The sequence below is a fragment of the Thunnus thynnus genome, chromosome 19 (genome assembly GCF_963924715.1).
Source record: "Thunnus thynnus chromosome 19, fThuThy2.1, whole genome shotgun sequence".
NCBI classification, from domain to species: Eukaryota; Metazoa; Chordata; class Actinopteri; order Scombriformes; family Scombridae; genus Thunnus; species Thunnus thynnus.
This window is the reverse complement of record NC_089535.1, coordinates 16,322,125-16,336,661: the sequence shown is the minus strand read 5'-3', so window position 1 is coordinate 16,336,661 and position 14,537 is coordinate 16,322,125. Positions and strand designations below refer to the sequence as shown.

Genomic DNA, 14,537 nt, shown 5'->3' with positions numbered 1-14,537 from the left:
TTTGTTTTTTTTCTTGGGACAAACTGATGTGTCACTTTTGTACAGCTCACAAAAATCATATCTGCACAACAATGTGCTTCACAGAAATAACTCATCCATGTTTTAAACTTAACTGACTGTGTAATTTTAATTTTTACCATTTCAGATATTTCAGTGCTTATAAATATGAATATTATAATATTTGTTGCATGAACATACCATCAACAATGAATTAACAGGCTGTTGGTTTATAATCTGCTGAAAACCACGGTGTTAAGATGGCATTATGCTGCAAAAATCTAATTTGACATTGAACTTTGAAATTACAGCCCGCTTAGTGCACATCTTGTACTGTGCATCTGTTTCTGTATCCATGGTTTCACATTAACCTGAAAGGTAAATGAATATAAGTGCAGGAAGCTTCCTCCTGAGCCAAAAATATGCTCTGACATTGCTTCTGCATCTCTTAAAGTGCCTCGTCTCAAATTCTATGAAAGAGGAGGAGGGCTTTTTATTTTCAGGGGGAATCTGACAAACACACAGATGAAGAGAGAGAAAGATGGTTTGGTTTATGCATAGTTATGCATTATGTTTTTTCTTTCTTTTTGGACACACAAAAATTTATTTTTTTGTCTTTTTCATTGATAATGAAAAATAACGAGAGGCCAGTAATGAAATGCATGTTAGAAAGTGCATGTGTTTGTAAAAAAAAAAAAAAAAAAAATAAACACTGATGGTTGGTTGCTCCTAAAGTCACATGGAGGTCGACATTATGTAACTTTCTGGGATGAATTTGATGTTTGGGGAAACAAATTTGATCTTAGCCAGTAGGTAGTAATGAAAAATTGTCATTATGTCTTTTAAAAAAAGCATATGAATGTATAAAACATAAAAATAGTTCTGTATTATTACACAAACTCAAAATGATTTGCTGTTCACATGAGAAGGCTCTAGATTATTCTAAAATTTTGCCATGTTTGGAAGCAGGACTATTACAACATTTTTGAACAATATTGTTTGATTTATCATATTTAATTTTCTTAAGGTGATTATTTGAGGTCAGAGAACACATTCATTTAGAACTGTCTGATAGCTATTACCACTGTGACCGCCATCATAACAAAATGAGCCAAACTCAATATTTCCGTACTGTCTGTCCTTGTGCATCTTATCTTCCTACAGGTCTGTCTCACTCCTGCAGACACTGAAGTTATTTTTAGCCTCACAAGTTCCAGAGAGCTTCCAGTTTCCCCGCTACCTTCCACATCAGCTCAGGGTTTAATTGAGGATGTGTGTTCAGTGCAGATGCGCTGTGTGTGTGTGTGTGTGTGTGTGTGTGTGTGTGTGTGTGTGGCTTTGAAAGGGAGTTTCTTTTATTTTCTGTCTTTGCTCATAAATGTTGCATTTTTTTTCTCCATAAAAGAAAAAAACACTCACACGCATGGCTGCACACATTTGTGCACATATTCACACTTTTTCACCAGCTGTGCTGCAAATATCCACTGCTGCTCATCCTTTTGTATGTTAAGAGACATGAACGTATCATTGAATTAAAACCTCTTCATGACTTATGGAAAATATAACCATGATCATAGTTTACATCAACTCTTTAAGTTATTATTTGGGATAAGTGAGCTGACAGAGCCTCAGAGCAAAGATGACATTAAAGGTTTTCTATTGTTCACACTCTGAGGTTATAACTGTTTCCCCAAATGTCCAAACACAGAGCAGAAATATAGAAGAACCTAAATTAAAATCTCTGCAGCTATCCTGATAAATAAAACTATCCATAGAAGACCATATTATGTCTACTAAAAAATTACTCTGGCAAGAGATCTTTCAAAGAAGCAATACATGAAAAACACCTTTTGTCCTCCGTGGATTAGCGTCTGTATAATTTTCAGTATAACACTAGATTGCTTCACAAAAAATAGCAGCCATTTCTAAAACAATACATGAAAGATTTGATTAAAAAGTGAAGGTGTGCCTCTTCTGTAGTGTCTCTGGTAATTTGATCTTGTTGCTGGAGGCAATATTCAGTCTTTTCAGGCATCGGAAGTGTTTTTTGGATCGTCTTCCTCATTGTGCTCCTCTCCTTCCCTTCATCTCTCTGCTTACTCTGCCTCACTGCGCTGCTGCCATCAAATTATCTCCGGCACTTCGACTCTAATTTGAGTGAAAAGCAGAAACTGCTGTTGTGTTTTTGCAGTATTGGTTTACGGGTTTTGGTAATTTACTTTTTGACTTGTTCCATTTGGAGGATCCAGGCAGCTTCAGGTTCAGTGATCCAGCTAAAAACTTTCTGTTTCAAACTGGATATGATGCTGTTGAAGATGTAGTAAAAATACAACCACTTCATTTACCCTCTGCTGCACCCCACTTACAATTTCCTGACCCATGAGGCTTGAAGGACTCATAATGCCTAAGCATTTCAGCATTTTAATTAACTCAGCAATCCTAATCTGTCCCCTGTGTTAATTACATGGAGCCCTGAGCAACTCTTAAGATGCTGCCATAGTGGTTTTTATTAGAAACCACTAAAGGTTACAGGTTAATTACACTCTGTGCCATCACTAACTTATTTCCCACTAAACCTCACCGAATATGAAACACAGCAGATTAAAATTTCATATTACATTGCCTCTCTACATTTTCCAAGCATTGCACATCATAACTAATGCAACACTTACACCATATCTGACCTGAATTATTGCGGGGTTATTGGATTGGATGGCATTGTAGTGCACAGTGTTTGACATGTGTTCATTGTGTGTAATATTTCACGGTTTCACATGTAATAAATGCATATTCGTCTGTGTGTAACACAAAGAAGAAGCAACAGAACACTGCATATGAACAATGCTAGTTTTACTGTGTGCATTAGTTTGTGGCATTTGTAAATATGCTTAAAAAGGAAAAAGTGAGCGTAGTTCTGTTTTTTGCATGAATTAGTTGTGTGAGGAAAATTACACATAAAACACATATAATCAAGTTTGAATATCTTTTATTGCACATGTCTACTTATACAGTTAATTTTCACTAATCATGATTAATTTTCACAGTTTGATTATTCTTCATCTTAAGCATGTATTCTTTAACTGAGAAAGCTTCTTAGTCATTGAGAGTGTAAACAAAGAATAACTGATTCAGAAAAGTCAAGGCTAAAAGTGCAGATAAGAAAGTGTGACAAGGTGTCCAGTCCACTGTTCCCGGTGGACGTAAAATGTATCTAAGATCTCTTAGCAGCTGCAAGAGGCTCCCCAGGAAAGAGAAACATAAGTTACAGACAATGGGCTCGCTCTTGTAATTTAATTACCTCTGAGAATGGCGACATGCTTTGTAGCTTTCATGCCAGGTGGTTATATATTGTGTGTTTCGCTCTGCCTCTTCGCTCTTTGTCTAACACAGAAACTGAGCCCGTGTGCACACATATTAAAAGTGTGACAACATTGTAAGAGATCTTTGTATTGTTCCTCTTTGTCAGAGTGGAATAGCAAAATTGCCATGTCAGTTGTCACTATAAATGTCAGTCTGTTAAGTTTTGTGATTTTGGAAGACATGAGACATGCTGCTCTGCAGGGTTTCATACCTGTAAATGTTCAGTACCACAGACAGCTCCTGCAGCTGCTCAACCCCATGAACAGTGAGATAGTTGCTCATCTTTTTTTTTTACTTCACACAATCAGTTAATTTTCTTCTTCTACTTCACTACAATTTGAAAATTAATTTGTATCCAGCACACTCCTTATAATAATAATCTAGATTTTTATAGCACTTTTCAAAACACATCTACAGTTTGCAATAAAAAGAGGACACATATAAAAACACTAAACACTAAAGATTAAAACAAAATTAAACACCATAAAATATCGAATAATTCATTGAAAAGCAAATTTTAAAAAGCAGGTATGAAAAAGTGATTTTAAAGAGGAAATACAGTTTGCAGCTCTGATTTTCTCAGGCAAGTCATTCCAAAGTAAATACCAGATACTTTCAGTTTTTACTTACATTTATTGTTTAATTACCCCAACTGTATTTACTTTATAGGAAAAATCCTGCTTGTTTAGTTTTCAATTTGGACACCAGATGTCACTGTTGTCCATAATATACTGTAGAGGCAGAGAACGCTAACGACCTTTTAAAGGTCTCAGGTAGAAGTCAGTAAAAGAGCAGAAGACTTGAGATAAATCAGACACAAAAAAAAACAAAAACAAAAACAAAACAACACCAACAATAACAACAAAAGAACATCACACACGTACAAAAACACAAAAACAAACCAGAAAATCTCATTAATAGTGCTCCAGCAGCACATCATACAACAATGAATCATTTCTGCACATCAAACAGAAAATATTTTCACTTTACTCATCACAGTCTGATGCGGCTCCCCTAGCAGCCTCTCGTTCAAATGGCTGAGAGGGTAGTAGTAAGTTTCTTCTCAGTAAAAAAAATGTCTGAGTATTCCCTCCACACATACACACAGGATGTGAATTGTGCCCTCTTTCATGCTCTTTCTCTCTTCCTCACACACACACATGCATTTTTAAATCCACATAATCCTAGTTTTACTCCCCTGACCTGTGATTATGTGCCAGTGCATAATAACAGGGTGTCTGTGTTTAGTTCACTGTGATCCAGTGTGACTATTCAAACAGCTCATATGGCTCTGCTTATCTGTGTCACGACTCACTGCATTTCTATGTCATACGTGCTCGACCCTCTAACGGGCTTTGCTATTGGTTTACCCTTACGAAACTCTGCCTCGGCACCTGAGGAAAACTTCTATGCACTCACCGTCCAATTGGGAGGTAGCTACTACGCAGACCCACTCTTCCTCAGCCTCCACTTCTCATACAGGGTCTCCACACTCCACCACAGCAGCTAATAGGCTATTCATGTCCCACTGGGCATGCACTGGCGAGTGGCGCCGCTCCATCATGGGTCAGGACGGTGTTGTGTAATGCCCAGTTTGCCCCAGTGAGTAAGCAGCTCAAGGTGGAGCTGCTACCCTATGAGCAATGTTAGCTCAGTTAGCACTGTTAGCTCTGTTAGCACAGCTAGGTGCCAACATTTCGACTCAACCACCTCTGTGTTTACATGTGACATCAGAGATGAGAGCTGTGTGCAGGCCCTTCTGGCCCAGACACAAAATGGCGACCAAAGCACTACGGCAGCTGGGCTGTGTTCTAGGTGAACCAGCCCACAGTCTGCCAATATGAGTACTTCCTCATGGATTCTTGTATCATTGGCTGGCTGTGAGTCACCATTCCTCGCTGCGCCCGGCCTGAGCTGGGCGTACGCGAGTAAGTCGAAACTGCTGCAATGTTGGTTCAGCCACTTCTGTGTACGCATGTGATGTTGGAGGTGTGTACCGGGTACACACTATCCTGACTGGCCTTCAGGCCCCAAGGAAAGATGGCGCATTATTATAATGAACATCATACAAACTACTTATTTGCTAAACTTTTAAACATACTGAATAAGATGAAGAAACAGGAAGACTTTTTCACAGTGGTCATAGACAAGGGGAGGGGGTATTATGAGTATCCCTAACACAAGATATCAGGAGAAGCGAAGGTCAGGTGAAGATTTGCACATGCACCAAGAGAAGCAACATTATTTCAGCTTCTCTGTCACATGCAACCTGACTCCCTATTGCTGCCACAACAGTGCATAATATTTTTGATCACATAAATTGTATTCTTCTTCAGCATATGCCTGGCAGATGAGCTTACTTTTCTGATCCTCAAGAAGGATGGCAGCAAGACTTTCTTTTGGTGCTGTGGCAATGGACTCAGCTGTAGCTGACTGCAGAGGGATGAACTCAGAAAATCTTTGCGTGGCACTACACAAGCACAAGTTGGGACTGTGTGGCAATATCCATCCAACTTATCTGCCTGGACTGATAAAAAAATCACTGTTCTGGGCTTGTTTGATGATGTGTTCCCTCACAACAGACTACATACAGTCCAGTAGCTCCTTCTGCACAGTTTTTTGAAATTCCTTTAAAGGACCAGTGTGTAAAATTCAGGGGGATCTATTGGCAAAAATTGAATAGAATACTCATAAGTATGTTTTTATTAGTGTATAACCACCTAAAAATAAGAATCATTGTGTTTTTGTTACGTTAGAATGAGCCCTTTATATCTACATAGGGAGCAGGTCCTCTTCCTCTGCCATGTTCACCGCCATGTTTCTACAGTAGCCCAGAATGGACAAAATAAACACTGGCTCTAGAGAGGGCCTTTCAGGTTTTTCACGAGTCTCACGGCCACCGTAGGTTCTCTTACATTCTTGGAAGGGAGGGATTGCTGAGGGATCACTGCTAGATGCCACTAAATCCAACACACTGGTCCTTTTAATACAATGGCGTTCTCAAGGTGTTCTTTCAAAAAATCCACCAACCCACAGAATATCCTGGGCTTATTGGAGCTGCAGCTACTTTTGTGTCGTTTGCATTTTTCAGAAAGATGTTTTAGGTTTTGTACTCTCGTCGCTGTCCACAATACTTTGGTGCCGACACTTTGAAATAGCAAACAGGGAAAGTAATAAAAGGCATTACGTACACCACATCCAGCTAGCCAACTCCGTTTGTCATAACAAGAGTGGGAGAAATCCCGGGTGTTAGCTCATCCTCGGTCTCCGCTGGGTCTGTACATTGTCAATGGAAGGCTGCAAGGCTTTCAACATTACACGTAATGTTCAAACCCTGGCAACAGCACTGTTGATTATGCTGTAACAGATTTAGACAAAAGATCTTTGAGAGCCTTCACAGTGAAAGAACAAACACCTCTATCACATCACTCTCGGATCACTTTGTATCTGAAAAGAGTAGACACAGGTAACATACTGTATGTTCTCAGCCCTGTAAACTGTACAAAAGTAGTGATACAGATGGGCACAAAACACGCCTGGAGCAGTACCTGGAGGCAATGGTCAGTGAAGAAATCCAGTCCCTTCTAGACTCCTTTCTGGTCCAGATATACCCTCAGAATACAGCAGGTGTAACGCTGTGTCTGGTAAACATTAAAGGTGTACTGTGTAGGATTTAGTGGCATCTAGTGTTGAGGTTGCAGAGTGCAACCAGCTGAATACCCCTCTCCTCACCCTCCTCTTCCAAGTGTGTAGGAGAACCTTCAAAAAACACGAAAGGCCCTCTCCAGAGTCTGTGTTTGGTTTGTCCTTTCTAGGCTACTGTAGAAACATGGTGGTGCAACATGGCAGGCTCCATGGAAGAGGACCCGCTCCCTATGTAGATATAAATGGCTCATTCTAAGGTAACGAAAACACGATTCTTATTTTCAAGTGGTTATACACTTATTAAAATTAAAATTATGAATATTATATTACATCTCTGCCAAGTCAGTTCTGCCAGATGCCGCTAGATGCCTTTAACCACATATTTGATCATTTGGCCTCATTATCAAACTTAAAATGCAAAACAAAACAACCAAAGAAAATGAACAGGGAAAGGTGGTTTGATTCAGACTGCAAAACCATTAGGAAGACATTAAGAAAAGTCTCAAACCAAAAATACAAGAATCCAGACAGCCAGGAGCTCCACCTTAGTTACTGAGACTCTAAAACAATATAAAAACACACTGAGAGCAAAAAAAGAACATCTATAAAACCAATTACAATTAACTGAAGAGTCTTGAGTCAAATAAATTCTGGGAAAATTGGAACTTATTTACCAATAAACATTACAATGAATAGTCCATTCAAAATGGAGATACATGAAAAAATATATATTTTTTAATTATTTAATTATTTAAAAAATAATTTAAAAGATCTCTATAGAAAACCTCCAAAGAATTGAGCTCAAGAGCACATTTCAGAAAAACTGAAAGATCTTGAAAGAACTATTAAGAATGATCAGACTCCACTGGATAAAACTATCACAGAATGAGAACTGGTTTTGCAGCCCAAAACAGCATGCAGGCCTGTCGAGATGTTAAACTATACCAACAGAAAATGTTAATTTGCCATTCCTGAAGATATTCAACTTGTCATAGACAGATGTAGACATTGAAACTTATAGTGAAATGTGTCAGTTATGTAATGTTGCTGGTATGATGTCAATATGACTATCAACAGATTAGTTACACCTCATCATGCTGCAAGAAGTACACTGCCCACACTACAAAGAAATATCTGTTGAACAGATGTGTTTCAAGCTCTTGGGGAGTTGTGGTCTTCCCTATCTTCTAGTGCAGATTTATGAATATTCCGAGTTTGTTGCATCCTTATTTTCAGAGTAGTCTGTGGTCAAATGTTAACTGGTGAAGTTAGCAAGCTGATGTTGAGAAATACCACATTATCCATCTGTGATACCGTCTGACAACTTTACACTGAACAAAAACAGACAAGAACATCAGCACTCTTAAAAAGAAAATCCTTAAAGGTAGAGTAAAGCTGTCCAGTCCCAAACTGGCTTCAATGAAATACTTTGGTGCCTAGACTGACTCAGTTTAGCTATTAAAATGTGAGCTAACGTGATGCATTTCTTTGGCTCAACCAATCAGCTCATGACTTCACAGATAGCCTGTCATGACCTGATAAACATGAGACAAATTTAAAACCTGAAAGTAACAGCCTGCAGAAGCTTGAAGAAACAAGGCCATCTTGAAGTATTCAAATTCATATGAAAAAAAAATCAAACTAATGTTTAAATTATTTAATCTGCACCATGAACTTGAGGGTTTTATTTGAAAGTATTACAAATAATCTTCACATTAGTACCTTAAGTACAGTAATATAATGGTTACTGTGATTTTCTACAGTAACATAATGGCTACTGCAGTAGAATAAATAGTACTGCATTTTCTACAGTAGCATAATGTTTACTGTGATTTTTTATAGTAATGTGTTGATTACTGTGATTTCTACAGTATCATCTCGATTACTGTTTTTAGGCCTAATACACAGTACTATACTTTAAAAATATCCAGATTAATTAACTGTGTAGACACACAGTAATATACTGTGGATTTCACTGCTAGTTTTTACTGTGTAGTTTACTGCACAGATGTTCCAGCCCTCAGGGAACAAGCTGTAAATATCTGTTATAATAACTAAACAGGGAAAAGTCAATTCACAGGATGCCTGCAATCTGTATTTCTCCATGGTGGAGCTTTGTTCCTGTTGGACGTTTTCTTTCATTGTGTAAATCTCTTAATGATCTTGTTTACCCTTCAATGACAATGATTGCTTAGTTGGCAGAGAGCATAGCCATAAAAAGAAGCAGGAAATCTGTTACTGCTCACAGAATTCTTGTTTGCTCTCACTCTGTGTCTCAAACACACTCATGCTCGCACACACTCACAAAGTCACATAGAGTGGATTTACATTTTTCTGTCATTACTCTACAGCAGATTAAGAGTTTAGTGGAGCAGGACTTTCTTGCAGTTACTGCCCCAGACTTCACTAAACAAACACGCCAAGGAAAGAATATCCACGCTCTGCCTCGGTTTCCTGGCTAAGATGTGACGTCAGTCTGGAGGGAAGAGGGGGGCCCACTGAGATTCCCTCACTATCTGCTGAGGATGTGAAAGGCTGAGGCTGCCTCCGCACCACCCCCTCATTTCCCCACAGTCAACAGGAAGACTGGAGGCCAAAGAGAGCTGCCACACTCTGCAGGAGAGGAAGGACGTAGAGGTCCAGCTGTACAGTCAGAACAAAGGAAAACTATCAAGGCAAAGGAATGAGCAAGAATCAGAAAGAAGTCAAGAAAATCCAGTCAGTCTATTTGCAGAACTTGGAAAAACTAAACCAAGGGATAAAGCCAGACAAGAAGAATTGGAAACCAAAGGAAGGAGACTTTGCTGTGCAAACAGCGATGGAGAAGCTGCGACAGCCTCCTATAGCTGGACAAGTAACCAAAAGCTCAGCACACAGAATCAGCAGAGATCTGACCTGCTCCATCTGCTTGGATCTTTTCAAGCAGCCGGTATCTTTGCCCTGTGATCACACCTTCTGCCAGGGGTGCATTGAGGGTTACTGGTCCGGTCCCCGTGGCCACGCGCAGGGAGGCTCAGGCTCCTGCCCTCAGTGCAGGAAGGTGTACCCTGGGCAGAGTTATAGGCCCAACCGCATTGTTGCCAACATCGTGGAGAGCTACTGTCAGGGGCTGGAGGAGAGCGGGAGTGGAGCCTGTCTTCCAGATGTTGGGGTGGCAGAGAAGGCTCCCGCTCCGGTCCCACGCTGCAGCAGACACAGAGAAGAGCTGAAACTTTACTGTGAGGAAGATCAGGAGCTGGTGTGTTTGGTGTGTGGTCTCTCTCAGGAGCACAGAAATCACACCATGGTGTGTGTCCAGGAAGCCGAGCAGAAGTACAGGGTGAGTTAACTTTAAGATACATTTCTCGTTTTCTTTTTAAAAATGTATCTGTTAAAGGTAATTTCTGAGACAGTTAGTGATACACTAATGTGTGCATCATGATAATTAGTAAGTGTCTCATCTCTTTTACACTGGGAAAGTGTGATGACAACATTTGCTACATCCTCTCCAGACACTAGACAGTAGGTGAAAGTTCAGAGAAAAATAGATTTTCCTCTCTAAACATTTGTTTTGATAGTGTTTCAAAAAATACATTATGAACTTGCTAGTGTTTAAAGTGCTTGCTTCGGTTTGCTATTGTTTGTCACTAGTTGTTGTTGTGCTTTTGTTTTCTATATATGGGCATTTGGCTGAAAGGAAACACCAGTGCTAATAACTACTGTATTTTTTATGCGGGGATTTTGTCTGTGTCTATGTTCATTTTGCCCCTACAACAACTAATAAAAGTTGAAGTGACGGTGAGTTTAAAGCGAGAAGCAAGTCAGCATGCAGTGATGTTGTTTCTTTGTCTGACCAGGCGTCTCTGAACAGCTCCATGGATTCCCTCAAAGCTGAGCTCAACACAGCGCTGCAGTATGACAGGGAAGCTGAGGATGAAGTCAAGAAGCTTAAGGTGAGAGGAAACACTTCCAAAACAAGATTTTGGGGTATATACTGTATATCTTAATGCACATATTACAGTCACTAATGCATTTCCTGAAACATCATAAATGTTCAGTTTGACCCATTTAATGTCTTAAAATCAGATTTTATTCTTGCTTTATTCATTTATTTCTACAAAATATCTGATTTGAAAACAGTGCAACATAGCTTTGTACCTTATCACCTTTTGTTTGTTTAGTTTGAATATTAAAGTAAAATTATTATAAAAGCACTTGCATTACTTGCAAAGTTATATTAAAAGTGTCTAATTAGAGTGATGTGGCATGAGTTCGATGTTTTGACTACCTATATGCAAACACTGTAATGTAAAGGTAAGTGACTGCTCCCAGTGACAGCGTCCATCATCTTCCACCCACTTAGGAGCACACCGCTGACCTGAAGCAGCGCATTGAGGCCCAGTTCAGCGACCTGCACCAGTTTCTTTACCAGGAGGAGAAGCTACTGCAGGTGAAGCTGAAGACTGAGGAGCGGAGGGAACTGATCCGCCTGGACGAGCACAAGGCCCTGCTGTGTGTGGAGATCTCCCGTCTGCAGAGAGCCGTCCATGAGATAGAGGACAAGCTGAAAGAGCAGGACTCGTTCACCCTGCTCCGGGTAAGCTTGTATGAACTTCATACACGATGGATGAATGCAATCCATCTGGAAGTTATAAACAGCATGATGATGAGCCAGCGCTGGAGATCATTAAGTCGAGAAATGCTGAACTCTCGATTTCAAATTGATTTCTTTCCAAAACTATTTATACCACGTTGAAACCAGAAGAGCTAATAATTTGGGGTGAAAGTCAGTTTTATACATATACACATCTGTGCCAAAATTTTAAATAGGCAGTAACATCAACATTCAAGGGTTAACTGAGCAGGGTGTGACCGTTTTGGCTTAAGTTTGTACATCATTTTAAAGGCTGTTAACATGCTGATCATGTCAGTTTGCATGTGTTTCAAGAGTAAAGTTTGAAGAATTTCTAAAAATCTGTCACTACTTTCTAATGACAAAAGACTTTCACTCGCAGTGAGCACAGACAGGATGTAGGCCAGTGATCTCACTCGATCTGGAGGATAAGGAGTTTAGTTCAGGCACAGAGCCATACTCTTACCACGACTTTGGGACTTTCCCCAGGCCACAGGGAGATCCCACAGGGTGGGATAGCGTGAGCTCAGACATTGATGTAATGTGGAAAAAAGCTTTCTCTTCTTTCAGATACAACAAAACTAATCACCAGTCTCTGTTTCTCTTTCCTGTGTTTATTCCTGCATCTGATTTCAGAGCATCAAAGTTTTGCTCCAGAGGTGAGTGTGGGAAAAGTTGAACTAATTTTCTGTTTTTTTATCATGGATGAATTTTCTCTCTCTTTATTGTTTTGACTTTGTTTATGTTGGCAGGCCATCGCTGAAGTTTGAGAAGCCTGCTTTTACACCACCCAGTCTGTGCGAAGGTCGGTTTGCAGGGCCCCTGCAGTACAGAGTGTGGAAATCCATGAAAGGAAGTATTTACCCAGGTACTTTAATGACACTTTGGCCCCATCTTCCTACACAAATGTGAACTACAAGCACTGAATTACACAGAAACCAACATTGTCATCTACATTATACAAATAATTGTTTAAATCTTCTGTCATTTGATGTTTTTCCTCTTTTAGTTCCAGCAGCCATCACATTTAACTCCAGCACAGCCAACCCTTGGCTGAGCTTGACTTCCTCCCTCACCTGTGTCCGCTACCAGACCTTTAACCACACCGTTCAGGACAACCCCTACAGGTTCAACGCTGCCCTGTCGCTGCTTGGGAGCCAGGGCTTCACCCACGGACGCCACTACTGGGAGATTGAAGTCTACAGCAGCACAGTCTGGACTGTGGGGGTGGCCCGCGAGTCGGTGCCCAGAAAGGGAGTCATCAAAGCCCTCCCAGCCAACGGCTTCTGGACTCTCTCCCTCTCTTATGGGATACAGTACATGGCTGGTACATCTCCTCCAACTGTGCTGTCTCTGGAGGAGCCACTGGCCAGGATCGGAGTGTACCTGGACTACAAGAGGGGCCTGGTGTCCTTTTACAATGCTGAGAGCATGACACACCTGTACACTTTTAGGGAGAACTTCACTGAGACACTGTACCCTTACTTCAACTTGGGCTTCCTGGATAAAGTGCATGAAAATGAGCCACTCAAAGTTTTCTTACCAAAGATTTAGCTAACTGTGAAGACATACAACTGAAAAGGGAGATAAAGTGTCACATTTTTGGTAAAAAGTTAACAAAGTTACCAAACTAGCATGAAGTAAATATGCATTTAAAAAAAAACCCAAAACATTTATACTTTCAACTTCAGTGTACCGTTGATAATAGAATTATCTGTCAAATATAAATACATGTAGCTTAGGAGCATTTTTTGTAACACACTGCTCAGTCTGTAGACTGGATCTACAGCCGCACATTCCATGTCAGAGAAGCTGTGCTTCAGTGAAGAATGTGAAATGTCTGGTTAACTGGTGGTTGTGATATGAACGTCATGTGCTATTTTAGTTAATTATGTTATCTTTCTTGTGCATACAATACATTCAATATAACAACTTAATCACTCAATACTGTGATTGGTTGATGTTGGAAAAAAATGTAAATATTGTAAATAATGGTGTCATATCATGAATGATGTGTTTGGTGCATTTAGGGACATTGGGAAATATAAAACTTCTGATTGGAGTTGGTAGCAGAAAAGATAATAAGACATGAAAAAGCTACTTGGGTTTAAGAGTCTTTTTTATGTGCACAAATTTTTTAAACTTTGTATATCTATTTTGAACTTGCGGTGCTAGATGCACTGAATGTACCATTTATTTACCCTGGTGATCCAAAGGCTGATGCATGTGAAGAGGCACCCAATATCACACAGAGTTAAATGGGTAACATTTTAATAAAAGTACCTTGTGAAAATCGTTTTCTGTGTGATCCTTCAAGCATAAAAATAAATAGAACATCCCCGTTATTTGATTACAAACAGTAGAGGCTGAAGTGCTATTTGTCATCGTTTAAGAGTAACTTAAACGATGACTTAAGGTACCCTGTGGAGTTTTTTTTTACCTCCAGTAGTAATATAGAGCAGTGTTTTGTATTGTACAAGTGCACACATTGGTTCCATGCTATTTCACTAATTGACAGTTGGTGGTGGTAACGCACAAAGACACATAGTAATGCACCAACAAAGGCAATGAAGAGGACTGTAAGTTAGCAGACATGGATGTAATGTAATGTAATGCATAATTTAAAAATATTCAAAATACAAATGTTTTATGAGGAAGGAAATGCATTCAACACGTTTGTCTGGTTTCAATGCATTTTGGTGAGTAACACTGAATGTAAACATAACTTTGTTTGTTTCCAAGAAATCTCCACAGGGCCCGTTTAATACCAGGTTGAAAAGTTTTTCTTCTGACCAGCATTACTGATGAGTGTAGTAAGAACTGTGCTCTGTTGTACCTGTAGCTACACCCCACAATGATGTCACGGTGCACTGACACACCCTGGAGTACACTTTACATCACTCTAGTAAGATAAAGTATATGG

At 39.7% G+C, this 14,537-nt stretch overlaps 1 protein-coding gene across 1 annotated transcript; it reads left to right on the top strand.

The window, feature by feature from the left end:
- Positions 1–9,277: 9,277 nt before the first annotated feature.
- Positions 9,278–14,487, top strand: trim69 (tripartite motif containing 69). Its single transcript, XM_067574296.1, has 6 exons — positions 9,278–10,321; positions 10,839–10,934; positions 11,345–11,578; positions 12,251–12,273; positions 12,367–12,482; positions 12,624–14,487. Exons 1-6 carry the CDS (start codon positions 9,686–9,688, stop codon positions 13,166–13,168), a joined length of 1,650 nt encoding a protein of 549 aa, XP_067430397.1. The 5' UTR covers positions 9,278–9,685; the 3' UTR covers positions 13,169–14,487.
- Positions 14,488–14,537: the final 50 nt, after the last annotated feature.

What these genes read in the sequence shown, in the direction of transcription:
- trim69 (XM_067574296.1), top strand. Translation starts at nt 9,686, where the DNA reads ATGAGCAAGAATCAGAAAGAAGTCAAGAAAATCCAGTCAGTCTATTTG. An exon ending in AAGCCGAGCAGAAGTACAGG is followed by an intron (nt 10,322 to 10,838) that starts GTGAGTTAACTT and finishes TTGTCTGACCAG; the next exon opens with GCGTCTCTGAACAGCTCCAT. An exon ending in GAAAGGAAGTATTTACCCAG is followed by an intron (nt 12,483 to 12,623) that starts GTACTTTAATGA and finishes TTCCTCTTTTAG; the next exon opens with TTCCAGCAGCCATCACATTT.